The 16,492-nt window shown below is 44.4% G+C and overlaps 1 protein-coding gene and 1 long non-coding RNA gene across 6 annotated transcripts in view; one reads left to right on the plus strand and one right to left on the minus strand.

The window, feature by feature from the left end:
• Window positions 1-16,492, plus strand: part of dlc1 (DLC1 Rho GTPase activating protein) — an 83,637-nt gene that overhangs the window by 46,208 nt on the left and 20,937 nt on the right. For 4 of the 5 annotated variants that reach the window (XR_006924885.1, XM_046843364.1, XM_046843366.1 and 1 more), the window contains 3 exons: window positions 10,986-11,057; window positions 13,162-13,243; window positions 14,511-14,574. Coding sequence is in view for 4 of the 5 variants with exons in the window: in XM_046843364.1 (XP_046699320.1) it covers window positions 10,986-11,057; window positions 13,162-13,243; window positions 14,511-14,574 (218 nt within the window). In the remaining variant the exon portion in view is untranslated. Of the gene's footprint in view, window positions 1-4,810; window positions 5,048-10,985; window positions 11,058-13,161; window positions 13,244-14,510; window positions 14,575-16,492 lie in introns of those variants that run through there. The other variant, XM_046843367.1, reaches the window with a different exon arrangement.
• Window positions 52-4,658, minus strand: LOC124381595. Its single transcript, XR_006924888.1, has 2 exons — window positions 4,560-4,658; window positions 52-401 (listed from the first exon to the last, which is right to left on the minus strand). It is a non-coding gene; the product is annotated as an uncharacterized LOC124381595 (long non-coding RNA).

Genomic DNA, 16,492 nt, shown 5'->3' on the forward strand with positions numbered 1-16,492 from the left:
GAATCTGAAAGGGTTAAATGAAGCACGAGAAAATGAAGCTCAGGCAGAGTGTCTAGCAACAGGCTGTTTACTTTGTCTGGATGGTTCCGCAGTGGAAATGTGATGACATCGGCGTGAATCATAACCTGGACGGCGTGAAACGGGAGCCAACACGCCGCCCTTAATTTCATGTGAGTTTTCAAAGAAAAATGGTCTAGTCATCGAAAGCTAAAATAAACATTTCTCCTGCTTCTGCCCTCAATCTCGCGTTTGGAATCTCTTATCTTCACGCATGACTAATTGAAGAAATATGAGGAATGATGTGGAGCCTGGGGCCTCGTCTTTTTTCTCTTTTTTTCCTCATGTCAGTATGCAGGACTGCAGCTGCCTTTAAAAGGACTAAATGAGCCACTGGGCAGCATCTGGAACAAAAAAAAAACCATGAGAGGGACTGATTTAGGGTTTTCTTTTTCAATTAAAAAATAAAACATTCTTTAGGAAAATGATGTGGTAGTATAAGAAGCATAAAACACCTCAGGATATACCATAACAGGAAAGTAATCAACTTGAAGGTTCATCAGCCTCCTTTCATGTGGTATTTCATTTGTTCATAATTGATAGCCCACAGCAGTACTAGGTACTGGTCTTAGCTAGCTTACCTAGCATATGATGTCCTAAAATTGGGCCCATATGAGGAACTTCAGTGGTTAGACCTGGAGCTGGAGTGGTCAAAAAGGTAGAGCCTCTTGCAGACCAGCTTGTAAGAGCGAAGTTGGCCAATGTTTGACAATTTGGATTTTATTTATTTGCTAATTCTGCCCAAATATCTTGTCCACTGAGGGATAATTTCCTGAAAATACAGAGGCTATGAAAAGTTTGGAAACATCTAATCTTTTATGCATGTTCCTTTTGCTACTATGCAATAAACTAAAAGGACCAAAAAAAACACACACAGTAATGTGAGAGTGAATGAGTGGATGAAAGTTCTGTGGAGCCCAAATGGGACGTTTCTGTCTTCACCAGAAGAACTTGTGTGAGATGGAGAACATGAGAGATGTGATCAGACTCCCTCACCCCCACACTCACACATGGAGGTGGAAGTTTAATTGTTTGAGGTTGTTTTGGAGCAGGGAAGTTTCCGGAAAGTGAAAGGAATCCTGAACCAACATGGCTCCAGTTCCGTACTTCATCACCATGCAGTTCCGTCTGGACTGCGGCTCATTGAAACCGAATTCACCGTACAACAAGACCATGAGCTGAAGTGCACGTATGAGTTCTGTGTTCTGAGCAAACAGACGTCTGGAGTGATATCTATCACCTGCCCAGTCACCGCACCTCAATCCTACTGAACTGCTCTGAGATGAACAAGAACATCTACAACTAGTGAAGACTTTTGGAGAGTTTTATGAGAGACATTGCAAAGTGTTTCAGCTGAATGTTTAGAGAGAAACAAAGTGTCCGGATGCTTCTTCATGCTGAGGTAGGATTTTTCAATGAGAATAAAATGCAACATCTGGACATCTTCAGACTGAGTTTGTTGCATACAAATGAGTGAAACATACACGTGTCTCTGAACAGCCATACTAGACTAGGTTTCTAGGAAAGATGCAGCTGGCCGTTTCGGAATTCTTCACAGAGACCTTAAGGGAAGCAGGTCATCTCGTTTTGACCTTGGATCACGCTGTCCTGTTCTTTTGGAGCTAGCTTCAAAGAGCTTCTACATCTTCTTGAGGAAGCTCATCTCATGCATCAAACTGACATGACGTGGACATCAAAAGTAAAAGATGAAAAGAGGGATGAAGAGGAGTGCAGGATACTCTGATACGACTGCAGTGAGAGGTCCTCGAACACCTAAACCACCTAGGCTTGCTTTTGTGTCTTTAGATTTTTTCCAGAGAGGTTTGTGTGGAGAAGTGGAGGAGAAGATTACTGGAGAAGATCTTGTTTTGACACTTAACATGAGTTCACAGGGAAAAAATATCAAAACGTTTTGATTAAATTTTCCACTCTAAAAAATTTTCAGCAAATTCTACACCTTTTCTGTGGAAATGCTACTGCAAATCTTAGCTCGCACTTTCCTTTTGAGGGAACTCTGTGTGTCATATGTTTCCTTCCTTCCTTTATTCCTTCCTGGATATATACATACACTGTATGCAGTCACAGTGGATGTCAGGAATGATTGGTTTTCCTGTTGGAGATTCAGAGTTAGCATGTTTGGTGCTAGCATAAACGCTATGGATAAACAACATGTTTAGCAACAGAGGAAGAAAGGGGAAGGACAGGAAGAGGTCTCCTTTCGGGTTCTCCCATTAGGGGTCGCCACAGTGGATTATCTGTCTCCATACCCCCTGTCCTCTACATCTGCCTCTTTCAAACCAACTAGCTGCATGTCTTCCCTCACCACATCCATAAACCTCCTCCATGATCTTCCCTTCTCTGCACAAACCATCTCAATTGGGCCTTTCTTACTTTGCCCCCAAAACGTTCTACATGCACTGTCCCTCTAATAAACTCATTTCTAAACCTGTCCATCCTCATCACTCCAATGAACATCTCTTATATATATACAGTTTGGACACACCTTCTCATGTAAAGAGTTTTCTTTATTTTCATGACTATGAAAATTGTAGATTCACACTGAAGGCATCAAAACTATGAATGAACACGTGGAATTATATATGGAATTATATACATAACAAAAAAGTGTGAAACAACTGAAAAATGTCATATTCTAGGTTCTTCAAAGTAGCCACCTTTTGCTTTGATTACTGCTTTGCACACTCTTGGCATTCTCTTGATGAGCTTCAAGAGGTAGTCACCTGAAATGCTTGGCACTTGTTGGCCCTTTTGCCTTCCCTCTGCGGTCCAGCTCACCCCTAAACCATCTCGATTGGGTTCAGGTCCGGTGACTGTGGAGGCCAGGTCATCTGGCACAGCACCCCATCACTCTCCTTCTTGGTCAAATAGTCCCTGATGCCTTCAGTGTGACTCTACAATTTTCATAGTCATGAAAATAAAGAAGACTCTCTGAATGAGAAGGTGTGTCCAAACTTTTGGTTTGTACTGTATATATTTATTTATCACCTCACAGGAAGTGTATTAAAAACTACTTTCTGTTATTTGTGTGGAAGTGTGTGTGTGTGTGTGTGTGTGTGTGTGTGTGTGTGTGTGTGTGTGTGTGTGTGTAAATGTAATTTGGAACTGATATATGATTCTTTGTGGATGATCTGGCAACCCGAACATATGACTGAATAAGTTGTAGTGAACTATAGTGAAAACTGCCGGTCAAACGGTCAAAGTATAAGAGATACCATCAAACTTATAACTGGAAGTGTGTGTGTGTTGTGTGTGTGTGTGTGTGTGTGCCACAGATGTGAGTTTTCTGAGAACTGAAAGTCTCTCCAATTATAACATTTAATGACGTGTGTGTGTGTGTGTGTGTGTGTGTGTGTGTGTGTGTGTGTGTGTGTGTGTGTGTGTGTGTTGGTTCTGTATACAATTGAAGTCAGGCATGTGTCACATTCTTAGCCCGACTCATTCCCTTTGTGTGTGTGTGTGTGTGTGTGTGTGTGTGTGTGTGTGTGTGTGTGTGTGTCTCATCCATATTTATGGACATTTCCTGTTATGAGCCTCAAAATATCCAAGCTGACACACTCAATTCTACACACACACACACACACACACACACACACACACACACAGCACTGCATCCTCGCTGACCTGCACACACACAATGCACAAAGACACACATCAAACCTTCCTGTGCAACACATCACTGCACACCAAAACACACCTGCACCACTCATTTCCTGTGTGTGTGTGTGTGTGTGTGTGTGTGTGTGTGTGTGTGTGTGTGTGTGTGAAAAAGAGAGAGAGAATAGCTGGCCATTCTTTCAGTTCGAGAAACCCACCCAGGTCAACCCACACACACACACACACACACACACACACACACACACACACACACACACACACTCACACACACACACACCCTGTGGGCTGGGCAATAAAAGCCAAACTTCAAGAAATGGAACGGATTGAGATTAAGATTGAGATTAGATAGGAGAGGGACAATACTGTTAAACCACACACACACACACACACACACACGCACACACACACACACACACAAGTCCCTCGCTTTTTTCGTTTCTCACTCACACACACCACACACAAAACTCATGGGGGTTCAGTTCGCGGTCACTACTAACTGCAAGTAAAGTGTAAAATTACATAAACAGAGTGAAAGAAAGAAAGAAAGAAAGAAAGAAAGAAAGAAAGAAAGAAAGAAAGAAAGAAATGGAGGGAGAGAGAATAATTTATTTTCTTTATTTCTGTATATCATTTAAACGTTTGGAGTGACATTTGAAGCTTGTACACTCCTCCCCTCCCCTCCCCTCTCAAACTGGAGACTCCTTCCAGAAACATCTCTCTTCTTCATGTCAGTGCTCTGAACCAATAATTCCCCTTACTACAGAGCCCAACATCAACAATCCCCCCAACATCAACATTCCCCCCAACATCAACATTCCCCCCAACATCAGCCAACCCCTTCTGACCAATCAGCATCGAGATCTCACCTTTTTCTGCTGGACCTTCTGGAGGAACCTTCAGTGGAGATAAAAAAAAGGGGCGGGTGCTGAAGTTCTGACCAATCAGCGCAGTTCTGATTTAGAACCGGAGGGTGTGATCTGAACCAATCAGAGTAGCGCGGATGGGGTGTGGGCGTGTGAGTGGGCGTGGTTTGAGGTGAGCGTTTTGAACGCCGAGTTGTTTCATTCAGATATTCTGTGCGGAGAGACGCGCGCGCTGCTTACACGCGCTTTTACGCTCTCTCTCACACACACACACACACGCGCGCGCAGACGGACTTTGTGAACTCTGGATTCCACAGGACCAATGGATTTCCCTTCGGAGCGCGCGCGGACCGTGGATATGTCCTGACCGTGTTCTTGGTGACTTTGTGCACGAGCTCCGCCGTAATGTTGGACTAGATCTCGGAGAGGAGAAGTGTGCTTGTTCACCTGAAGTGCGCGCGACACCCCGCGGAACACGATGATCCTCACCCGTGAGTAGCGTCCACGTGTCATTTCTTACTTTCTTCTCGTGCGTGTGACACGACTAACACGGGGTGGAGTTGCGCGAGCGTGCGTCCCGATAAGAACTAATATTCGTTTGTGCGCGCGTGCGCGTCTTACCGTTTGCGACACGAGCGGTGTTAAGGTGCGCGCGTCAGCAACAGCTCCGTATCTCCACCAAACCCCTCGCTGATGCCGTCACCCGTTAGGCTGGGTTCCTCTAGAAGATGTCATGCAGCGCGCGCTCGGAAACATGAAAAGCACTGTCAATTTAGGTGGACCTCATGTGTGGATCAAAAACCATTTAAGTTTATAAAGTGTGTGTGTGTGTGTGTGTGTTCCTGAAACTCTGTTTCTGGTGTGTAACTGAGGTGCAGGACACACACGCACGCACACTCTCAGGTCGAGTGGTACATGTTTGCTGGATGGTGCAGTATCATGACCTTCACTGTCTGTGTGGCTGAGATGGTACATTTAGGTGTGTGTGTGTGTGTGTGTGTGTGTGTGTGTGTGTGTGTGTGTTTTACATGGAAAGGTTGTCTTGTAACTAGTGTTTCTACAGCTTAAACTCTCAAACTCATGTGCACAAACTTTTGCACTCAATTGGCTTTTTATTTATTTTTTTATTTTTTTATATATATACATATGAACACACCAATACACAAACTCTTGTATGCATATATACACACACATGCATACACATACTCATGAACATATTCAGTATCTACTCCTCAACGTGTGTGTGTGTGTGTGTGTGTGTGTGTGTGTGTGAGAAAATATGTGTGTCCAGATGGAAAGAATCATCTAGTTTCCAGGGTTTCCACACACACACACACTCCATATGTTTCTGGACCTTAATGGAATCATTTGATACACTTCAACTCCACAGAGTGATGCATGACCTTCCAGGTGTGTGAAGATGAACACTGTTTTTGTGTCAGTCTCATGAATAAAACAGCTGGCTGTCATTTCCTCCACATGTGAATGCAGCACTGTAGGTTTCCCATAATTCATTTCACCTCTCTAGTCATTACAGTAGACCAGAAACATCCTTCTAAAAAAAAAAAAGGAAAAGATGATGCCTGGGGCCAAAGTTCTAGATACAGAGGTGTTTTTTTCTCTCTCTATCTATTAGCAGCTACCAATCATACAGATCTAATGGGGTGCCAATATTTTGAGGTGTTTGTCACTCTGGGTTCAGAACCCTGACTCAGGAACCCTGAGATCTTTCTGCATCTGTGAAGACGAACTCTAACGCCGCCTTTCTAATGCTGGAGGAACTGAATTTGCATTCACGGCCTCTAGAAGACTGGCGTCTCTCTCTCTCTCTCTCTCTCTCTCTCTCTCTCTCTCTCTCTCTCTCTCTCTCTCTCTCTCTCTGTTTCTCTTTCTCAGCAGGGGGAGCATGCGGTTCCTCCTCCGCCTTCTCCTCATGCTGACACAATATTGGCCTGCAATTGTGAGAACTTCCTCTGACAGGAAAAGCACAGAGAGGGAGGGAGGGAGACAGAAAAATCTAAAGGGAGAGAGAAAGAGAGAGTGATGGAGAAAGAGGGGAGAGAAAAGAGAATGGGAAAGAGAAAGAAACAGAATGGAAGAGACAATGAGTGACAGAGAAAAGAAAGAGAGATATAGAGAAGAGAGAGGGAGACGGAGAGAGATGGAAATGAGAGAGTGAGCGAAAGAGACGTCTCTCTGATTTTCCTCTGTCCTCCATCAGAGCTCATGGACAGAAGAGTTTTTATCTGTTTCTCACTACATTGAGTTTGTTGCAGTTATAAAATGTAATGATGTCCAGCATCATGCCGTCGTTTAATTCAGCGTCTCGCAGCAGAGACGAGTTGGCGAGAACGGGGCGATCGATTGGCTGTACGGAACCACCAAAAAGGGGCGTGGCTTATTACAGCACCTCGGTGACCATGCCATGATTCTGCTTTCGGTGGTGATGTCGGCGTATGACAAACGACCTGAAAAGTGATCAGGGGTTTACGTGGCCTCGGGGGCGTGGCTTTTGTGTGTGGGTGTGGTGTATGTCTGTTGGTTTGAGTGAAGGGGTGTGGCCTTTGTGTGTCAGTCTTAATATAGGAGGTGTGGCTTTTGTGTTCAGTTTGTTTTGGTGTGAAAGGAGGTGTGGCCTAAATTGTCAGTATTAGTTGAGAAGTGGTGTGGTCGCTGTGTCTCGGGTTTATTGAAGAAGGTTTGGCATTTGGGTCCTCAGTTTCAATTAAGGGGGTGTGGCCTCTGGCAGTTAGACTTGGTGAAGGGGTGTGGCTTATGAATCCTCAGCGTCAGTTAGGGGGAGTGGCATATGTGTCCTCAGTTTCAGTGAGGAGGTGTGGCCCAGTTTCAGTGAGGGAGGTGTGGCCTGTGTGGCCCAGTTTAAATAAAGGAGGTGTGGCCTATGTGGCCCAGTTTCCAGAATCCTTGACGACAGGACCCAAATCCAGTCAACTGAGACAGCTAGATCTTTGTGGTTCTCTTTGGGTGGGCTTGGTTAATCATCTCGATGTAAGATGATAGCTGCTGAAGTGTTTTCATACGTGAATTTGAAACCCACACTGTGACCTTGCTGGCTATTTGCTCAGGCTAAGCGATGACCTAGCAAAAGCAAAGGCCAAAGGGCACTAGGTGATGGAACCAGGACGTGAGCCAGCAGTGCTGCAGTGGTGGTGGATTAATACAGAGAAATGAGAACAGAATGAGAAGACCTAGCTGACTGGAAAAATACTAATGTGTTAGTGTTGTTAGCATTGTTTAGCATTGCTAGGCTCTTACACTGGCCCTGATCAGAGGAAAATGAATGGAGGATTTAGCGTTAAAACCGCATTAGCATTAGCATCTTTAGTGCTCACAGTTTAAGGATTTGACTCCAGGTGGCTTGTGGTGGAATGATGGTGGGAGAAGTGAAACGCTGGATGATGTCAGTGTTTATTTTCTTGACCAAGACACAAAAAGAGCGTACGAGCGCTAATAGTTAGCGATTTTAGCACATCAAGGCGGTTTTTTTTGGTCTTCGTTCCTTGATGTGAGGGAGAAAGAGTGTGTGTGTGTGTGTGAATGAATGTGCATTGTTAGCATATTTAGCTAATTAGCTCAAGTGCTCTCAGGTTTCTTGTGGAATTTGTTTCCTCGAAAGCTTTTTGCTGTGGCGCTGGAACCTGTTCAGACTCCTCTTTCTACACATTCTTTCAACAAGAAAGTGGCATATGGGTGTGTGTTATCATTACTCTCACTTTTATTTATTTCTCTCCCTCTTCCATGTGTGCGATGTGTTCTGGGGAATAGTGTAGTGTTCTATTTGAATAGTCAGTTGGATAGATGGATGGATGGATGGATGAACGTACATATAGTTAGGTGGATGGGTAAATGGATAGATAGATGGATGGATTGATAGCTAGTCAACGATATACAGATGGATAGATAGAGGAACAGATGGATGGTGTGAAGGATGAGTAGATAGATATGTATGTATAAAGAGATAGATATGTATAAAGAGATTGGTAGATAAAGAAGTGGAGGAATGGATGGATGGCAAGGTTGGGTGGATAGGTAAATTAATGGAGAGATAGTTGGATGTATAGGTGGGTGGGTGGATAGATAGATGAGTGGATAGATTGAAGGTAGGACTTGATGGATAGATCAATTGACAGCTAGATGGATGTATGGGTGTATAGATTATTGCTGGGGAAATGGATGGATAGATAGTTGGATGGATGGATGGATAGTTACTGGAAAGGTCTGTGAGTGGAAGATAGTGGTAGATAGATCCAACTGTTGTTTGTGTTATTTTTGTGTGTGTTGTGTGTTTGTCGTGTCCCGTGTTTGCGCTGGTGAATTTTTGCCACCTTTTGTTGTTGCCCTTGAACAAAAGGAGGCGTGGCGTCCGGCGCTGCCATGGCAACCGCACACCAGGGCTCCAATCATCTTCCGATGGGAAAGGAAAGGGAAGTGAGGTCACCACTGCCAAGGTGGGACACAGGATGTAACGTGTGTGTACACACACACACACACACACACACAGGAAGCATGGGTCCTCATTACAGCAGCTTTCAAAAGTGTGTACAATTACTGTTGAATATTCTTCAGGATCTATGAACTATATACACACACACACACACACACACGAGTCAGGAAAGTCAGAGCAGTGGTGGGTCGTGTATTTGGTACCTGGGTCTTCAGTGAGGACGTCCCCGACTTCATCCACCTCTTAATACACCACTATCACATCACAATTATAGAAACCATCAATACAATACAAACACACAATATAACAACACGCAGCATTACAGAGAGACGTTTCACATCTGGAGGTGAAAACCAACCCGTTGGTAATATTCTCTATGGTAAAAAGGCCAGCAGTACTGATTCTGAAGGCTCTGGGCAGATTAGATCAACATGAAGAGAATAAATTAATAAAACTTCATGGAACAAATATTAGAATTTAGGTTGTAAATGTGGGTCAGTGCTTCTGATAGTGTTTAGTCCAGCAGAGAAGATTAACTGTCCCTGACCTCCCAACACTGAGTCAGAGTTATTGTGTGTGTGTGTGTATGTATGTGTGTGTGTGTGTGTGTGTGTGTGTGTGTTGCAGACCCTATTGTGTCTTTCTCTTCACCTCGTTTCTGTTGAGGCTTGCTTTTGGTATGTAAGCGTTATCTCTGTGTGTGTGTGTGTGTGTGTGTGTGTGTGTGTGTGTGTGTGTGTGTGTGTGTGTGTGTGTGTGCGCATATGCATATATATACAGAGTGTGTGTGTGTGTGTGTGTGTGTGTGTGTGTGTGTCAGAGTCCTCCCTTATCTTACGTCTGTTATGTTTTCATAACGTCTGTTATGTTTTCTCCCCCTCCCTCTCTCTCCCAGCATGGGAACTTGTACCCAGGCACTATGAAGGGGACGGGTACAAGTCACGGCTGGAACCCGGCGCTCAGACCCCTCGCTACGTTGTAGTCGTGCGTTTGTGTGTGAGCCAAAATGGCTGCCGTGGTCATGGTTGGCCATTTGGCGCTCACTTCATAAACAGGTCATTCCGGGGACAAAAAGGTTTGGCAGCGCAGTATGAAAAGTCGCACCACGCTACGAGATCGAGGAGGACAGGGCAGAGTGTGTGGAGACGGAGCGATGGAGTGAGCGGGGCCAAGCACTCGAGATCAGTCAGGCTTGCTGAAGGCGTTAGTTGAGGGGACGAGGGATCGTTATTGGAAGAACGTGTGAAGACTTTTAAATTTTTATATAATATACCTTTAATGTAGCTTTAGGCACCAATTATTACTGATTGATTAATTGATTGATTGGTGTAAAATTTTAGTTTGTTCCAGGATTTCTATTGGTTTATGAAATTTTCAACCTTTGTCATTAACCATGGTGTTGCCAAAAGTTTCTGGACCCCTCTGTCCTCCTTTTTGATCATCCCATCCCACAAAGTTCTCATTTGTTCTTAGAAGAACCTCAATTCTTCTGATATGATGTTCCACTAGATTTTGTGGAGATTTCCAAAAACTCATTCAGAGAAAAAAGGTGTTGGGAAAAAATGAGGTGTCCTGGTGTGATTCATCTCAGTTGGGTTGGCGCTTTATAGCAGGAGATCTTCCACATCTTCCAAACCATGTAATGCAGATCTTCATGGAGCTGGCTTTGTGCACAGGAGCATAGTCATGCAGGAACAGGTTGGGTTTAAGCAGAGAGAGAATTTCATACACTTCAGAATGCTGGTTTCTGAGGACCTGGAGTTCATAGCGTCAGGTCTCATGGTAGATGTGTGATCTACAGGTCCTTGTGGGACAGCCCTTTTTTTCCCCCCAGATGTTTTTGTGGACATGATGTTCTAGAGGAAGTCCATGGCACATTTCTCCTGGTTCTTTCCCATGGATTAGGGATGGAAAGCTATGCTGAGAACATTAATGTATGTGTGAATGTTGTGTGTGTGTTTCAGAAATCGAGGCGAAGGAGGCGTGTACGTGGCTCCGTGCCGCTGGTTTCCCTCAGTACGCTCAGCTCTATGAAGGTAAGTACAAACCCCTCGGGGGGATTTTTCCCTCTTTATGAACAGCAGTGTTGGACAGGAATTGCCCAGGGTGTGTATGTGGGTCACAGAAGCCTGGGCCTGAGCTCCTAATTACTGAATGAAATGTCGCTGTGTGTCTTTACGCACGTCAACACTCAGGGGGAGGGAACACACGTGGGCAAGAAACACGTCTCCTGTTACATAGACAAATGTCTGTCTCACTTTCTCCCTCTGTCTCATTATTTTTCTCTGTCTCTCTCTCTCTCTATCTCTCTCGCTCCACTTTCATTCTTTCTGTCACTTTCCTTGTCATTGTCTCTCTCTCACTTTCTCTCTCCCTGTCTCACTGTCTTTTTTGTTTTTCTCGATCTGTCTTTCTTTTTCTGCCTGTCTTACTGTCTTACTTTCCTTCCATCTTTTGCTCTATCTCTCTTTCTTTCTCTCTGTGTCTCTTTTTCTCATCCTCACTTCATTTTTCATGGTCTGTCTTTCTCTATATCTCTCTTCTCCCTTCCTCCTTCTCTCCCTCCCTCCCATCCCCCTTTCCTTAAGCACATTCCTGAGTTGTCTCAGGTTTGTGTTGCATCTCCTGTCTTTTCTTTTGTTTTGCATATTGAAAGGCACGTAGAAAAACACACACACACACACACACACACACACACACACACACACACACACACACACACACACACACACAGGTTAAATGAATCAAGGAGTGTAAGACGTGATAGCACACCTCAGGCCTAAGTACCGCACGCACGCACGCACGCACACACACACACACACACACACACTTTGTTTGGATTTTGACCTGCGGCTATGTTTCTAGCGGCACGTGCTGCACGCTCTCACGTTCTGAAGCCATTACACACACACACACACACACACACACACACACACACACACACACACACACACACTGTGTAAAGGGTATGGGTGTGTGATTTGACGACTGTAAAGTCTTTATCTCTCTCTCACACACACACTTTTCTATACTTTCTCTGCCTCTATACCAGGTCCTCCTCCCTTTTGCTTTCATTCGTTTTTAGACTCTCCTTCACTTTTTATTTTACCTGCCTCTTTCACACTCCCCGTCTGTGTTCAATGATCAGTAATGTTTAAGGTTTGGTTGCGAGCACAGACTCAGACAGGGGCTTTATAGAGACACACAGACCTTTCAACAGCTCTCTAAGTACCTATTGTCATTCTTAATCCCCCTCCCAACACACACACACACACACACACACACACACACACACCTCTTCTGCATTGCAGCTGTATTTGTTTGGCTGCCTGAGATGCAACTTCCTCTTACTGTTTTAGCATAGGTGTGTGTGTGTGTGTGTGTGCCTCTCCACCCCCTCTTGACTCTTTAATCCTTTTTTGAGAAGGGACCTTCCTTTGTTTCGAGGTCAGAAAGGACATTTAGGCCAAAAGTTTGTGGACACCCAAGGATAAGATCGCTATGAACATTCCAGTCCATATTTAGTCCGAAATCCTGTTTTAAGAACCTCCACACTTCCGGGAAGATGTTCCACTCGATTTCGTGGAGATTTGTCCTCCTTCGTGTACTCCTTGGGCTTTTCGAGTATCCCGATCCACATTTAGTCCTTATTTGCTCTTGGAAGAACTTTCACTCTTCTCAGAAGATGTTCCACTTCATTGTGTGAAGATATATTCAGCCACACGGGTGTTGGTAAAGTCAGGTACTGATGTAGGTGAGGTGAGGAGGTTCCTAGGGGAGGAGGTTCCCAATATGGTTGGCGTTCTATAGCAGAACACAACTCGGTTCTGCTCACATTTTTCCAGGTGTTATTGTGGACATGATGTTCTAGAGGAAGTCCACGGAACATTTGCCCTGGTTCTTTCTCAAAGATAACGGATTAAAAGTAAGAACAGTTTTGTGAAGAACCACATCTGGCTGGGAAAGTCAGGTGGCCAAATACTTTTGGGTAGAGTAACAGGAAGTAGCCACTGAAGGAGCGGTTTCATGGACATTCTCCAACAGTTAATGTAGATATAAAAGGATAAAAAAGTACAGGCTGTTGAGGTGTTTCTCTCTTTCTTTCTTTGACTTTTTTATTTTTATTTTATTTTTTTTTAGATGGTCAGTTTCCCATCCAGATCTCTTCAGTCACCAGAGATCACGACTTTCTGGATCGAGATGCCATCGAAGCACTTTGCAGGTAAGCAATGCGCACACACACACACACACACACACACACACACACACACACACACACACACACTGATATACATCAACACTTGTGGGATTCGGAAACTTCTCCTGCCAAACTTCTCCTGCCAAACCTGTAACTTTGTAAGTACATCTCTCTCTCTCTCTCTCTCTCTCTCCCCACCTGTCTGTCTATCCTCTCATCCCAGTCCCCAGTCATTCACTTTCTCTGTTCATCCTTATCTGTCCTTTTCTGTATTCCTTTCTCGCTCTCTTTCTCTCTCCATCTCCACATCATCTCTAACTTTCAATCTGTCTGTTCTTCTGTCCCTCTCTGCATTCCTTTTACATCTCTCTCTATCTTTCCATCTTTCTGTCTCTGTCTGTCTATCCCTTCTCTATTCCTCTCTTTATCCCTCCCCCATCTTTTGCTCTGTCTGTCTGTTCCTCTGGCCCTATCTGTATTCCTTCCTACATATCTCTCTCTGTCTATCCATCTCTGAATAATCCCCCTTTCTGTGTATTCTTCTCTTCACCTCTTTCTCTGTCTGTCTTTCCCTATCTCTATTTATCTCTTTATCCCTCACCCTTTATCTACCCTCTCCTTCATCTCTGTCTATCCCTCTCTGTATCCCTCTCTCAGTATCCACTCGCTCTTTGCTCTCTCATCCATTATCTTTCTCTCCTTTAAAAAAGAAAAAAGGAGACCGAGCAGATGCCTGAGGCCCAGTGAAGGTGTTATTTCTGATACTTCTCATCTTACTACAGTAACACTGTACACATTTGGCCAGAATGCGAGAGAGAGAGAGAGAGAGAGAGAGCGAGAGAGAGAGAGATGTCTGAGTGAGACAGAGCGAAAGGAAGAGTCATGTTTCGAAATGAGCGAGGGGGTCAAGCCGAGCCCAGCTGGAGTGCTCAGACATCTGGAGGCCATTTCATGGTGCCAGCCCCTCCGAACAGACACGCATATCTAAAAGCCCCTAACTGAAGGTCACATGACCCTGTCCAGGTGGCGAGCAGGATAAGCCCTGCATCTCCTTTGTGGTCTTGTAGCCGAGCGTTCAAACGAGTTCCTTCTCCCTTTTTTTTTTTCTTCATCTCTTCCTCTCTTCTTTCTGACTTTTTGTAATCTGGAGCTTATCCCTCAACAGCTCATTATCAGGCAGTACTGCTGTGCTCATTCTTTTTTCACTCCAGAGAAAGTCTCTCTTGGACCCCAGAGTCCTTTTCAAATGCGACTCTATTCCTAATTTGTGTTTTTGTGTCCTGTCTTGCAGGAGGCTCAACACTTTGAACAAATGCGCCATGATGAAGCTGGAGATCACTCCTCAGAGAAAACGGGTAAGATCTCTGCTTTGCTGTCTCCCTCGAACCTTGCCGTCTGTCATCCACTTTAATTGGAAGGAACGTTTTATTCTTCCTGGCAGGACTTGTGTCCTGAAGCCTGGAGTACTGAAATGAAATGAAAGGTTGCACTAGCTCTGTCTTTTCCTTCTCAATTCTTCACTGTCACCACTTTATTTTCTTGCTTGCCCAAAAAAAAAAAAAGGAAGAGGATATCCTGTCCCGGTCGACGTTCGTGAGACAGGGTGTCCACATGGTTACGGATTGTGTGTGTTTGCAACAGACTCCATGATCCGTGATTTCAAAATAGGCGTGTTAGGAATGTGTCGACAAACAAGCCGCCTATATAATCACGGTACAGGCCATGACTTAACCAAACAAGCACGATGTTTATGGAGGTGTTCTTGCTGCAACACTACCAGGCCGGAACAATGGCCGCCTTGTCGAGTATGTCCGTGTGTGTCCTGCTATGAAAGCAGATGACCCGGTGGTCTTGTCCGGTGCCCGTAGAGTTAAAGAGAAAGGTCATAAGCCGACTTAAGGAAGTAAGAAAGTGATTGTGCCTCCTTTCAGGCCAGCAGCCTCCAAGTATCTTTGGAATGCATTGATCTTCATGCTCTTGGTCATGCCCCCTGATTCTCCACAAGTCCTTCCTTTATAAAGGAGGGTACATCTATATCTGTTGGACTCGCAAATCACCCAAGGTCACCCATTGGCCTGAGCAAATCTTCATAATGCTAGCAAATTGATATCCATTGTTCCTCCTTTATCGAGACTTCTACGGGAAGAAACTTTTTAAGGGTTTTCTTGCTCTAATCGTGGTGATCAAAGGCTTCCCGAGCCTCAGGGGTTGTAAAATAACCACTGTGGTGACTTTTACGCACTTTTTCCACCACTATTATTATCCGCCACGGAGGAGATGCCTTTGACAGGGACGGCTACTTAAGTACGGGTTTCCTGTCATGAAGAGCAAAGTTACACACTTGTTTAGGTCATCGACAGTTCACCGTTGTTAATCATGCGTCAGTTCATATCGTTTGTGAGAACAGGAGGCAGACCTCTGGAATATAGAGCAGACCTTTGCATAACTTGAGCGCAAAAACGACTGGAATGTAGAACCATGCCTTACTGTTCTATAGGTGGGGTTTTTTGGTCTCCAGATAGTGTTGGATTTTCATGGGGGAAGGGATCTCAACCAGTGCAAATCTCCAGCTGGAGGGTAACCCCACCAAACCCCCACCCCTCATTTATCCCCTGAGGGGGGAATAGATTACCCAGATTAGGGAGAAGGAATGGTGGACATTTGACTATTGTGACATTGCAAAGACAATCACAGTAGCAGATTTTTTTCAATCGATTGTCCTCAAATTGGTCACATTATCTGCTTAAGTGGACATGCAGTCAAATTGGAAGTTGTATAGGGGTGAAGGAATGATTCTAAACCTGACCTCTTGCTGGAGGGCACGGTTTATAACAGATTATCAGACTGTTTCTGTTGCGTTAGATCACACCGACATTAGGTATACAATATCAGGTATACAATAGTGATAATTGTGAAAAATTGGCATAAAAACAAAATGATCAAAAGAAAGGTAAAGGAGTTTTTTATTAATCAGGTGTACTTTACAGCACAATCAAATGATTTCTTCACATGCCAGAGATGTTAGGAAGCTGGGGTCAGGGTCAGCCATGATACATGCCCCTGGAGCACAGAGGTTTAAGGGCCTTGCTCAAGGGCTCATGAGTGGCAGTTTTGCGATACTGTGGTTTAAACCACCGACCCTCCGATCAGTAACCCAGAGCCTCAACTGGGTTACAAGGTGTATCCCGTCTCGCCTTTATATAAGATCAAAAATAAATGAGTTTGTTCATGTTTGTGGAGCTTTTCTATACCAGAACATTGTATTTTAACTTT

The sequence above is a fragment of the Silurus meridionalis genome, chromosome 28, assembly GCF_014805685.1.
Source record: "Silurus meridionalis isolate SWU-2019-XX chromosome 28, ASM1480568v1, whole genome shotgun sequence".
NCBI classification, from domain to species: domain Eukaryota; kingdom Metazoa; phylum Chordata; class Actinopteri; order Siluriformes; family Siluridae; genus Silurus; species Silurus meridionalis.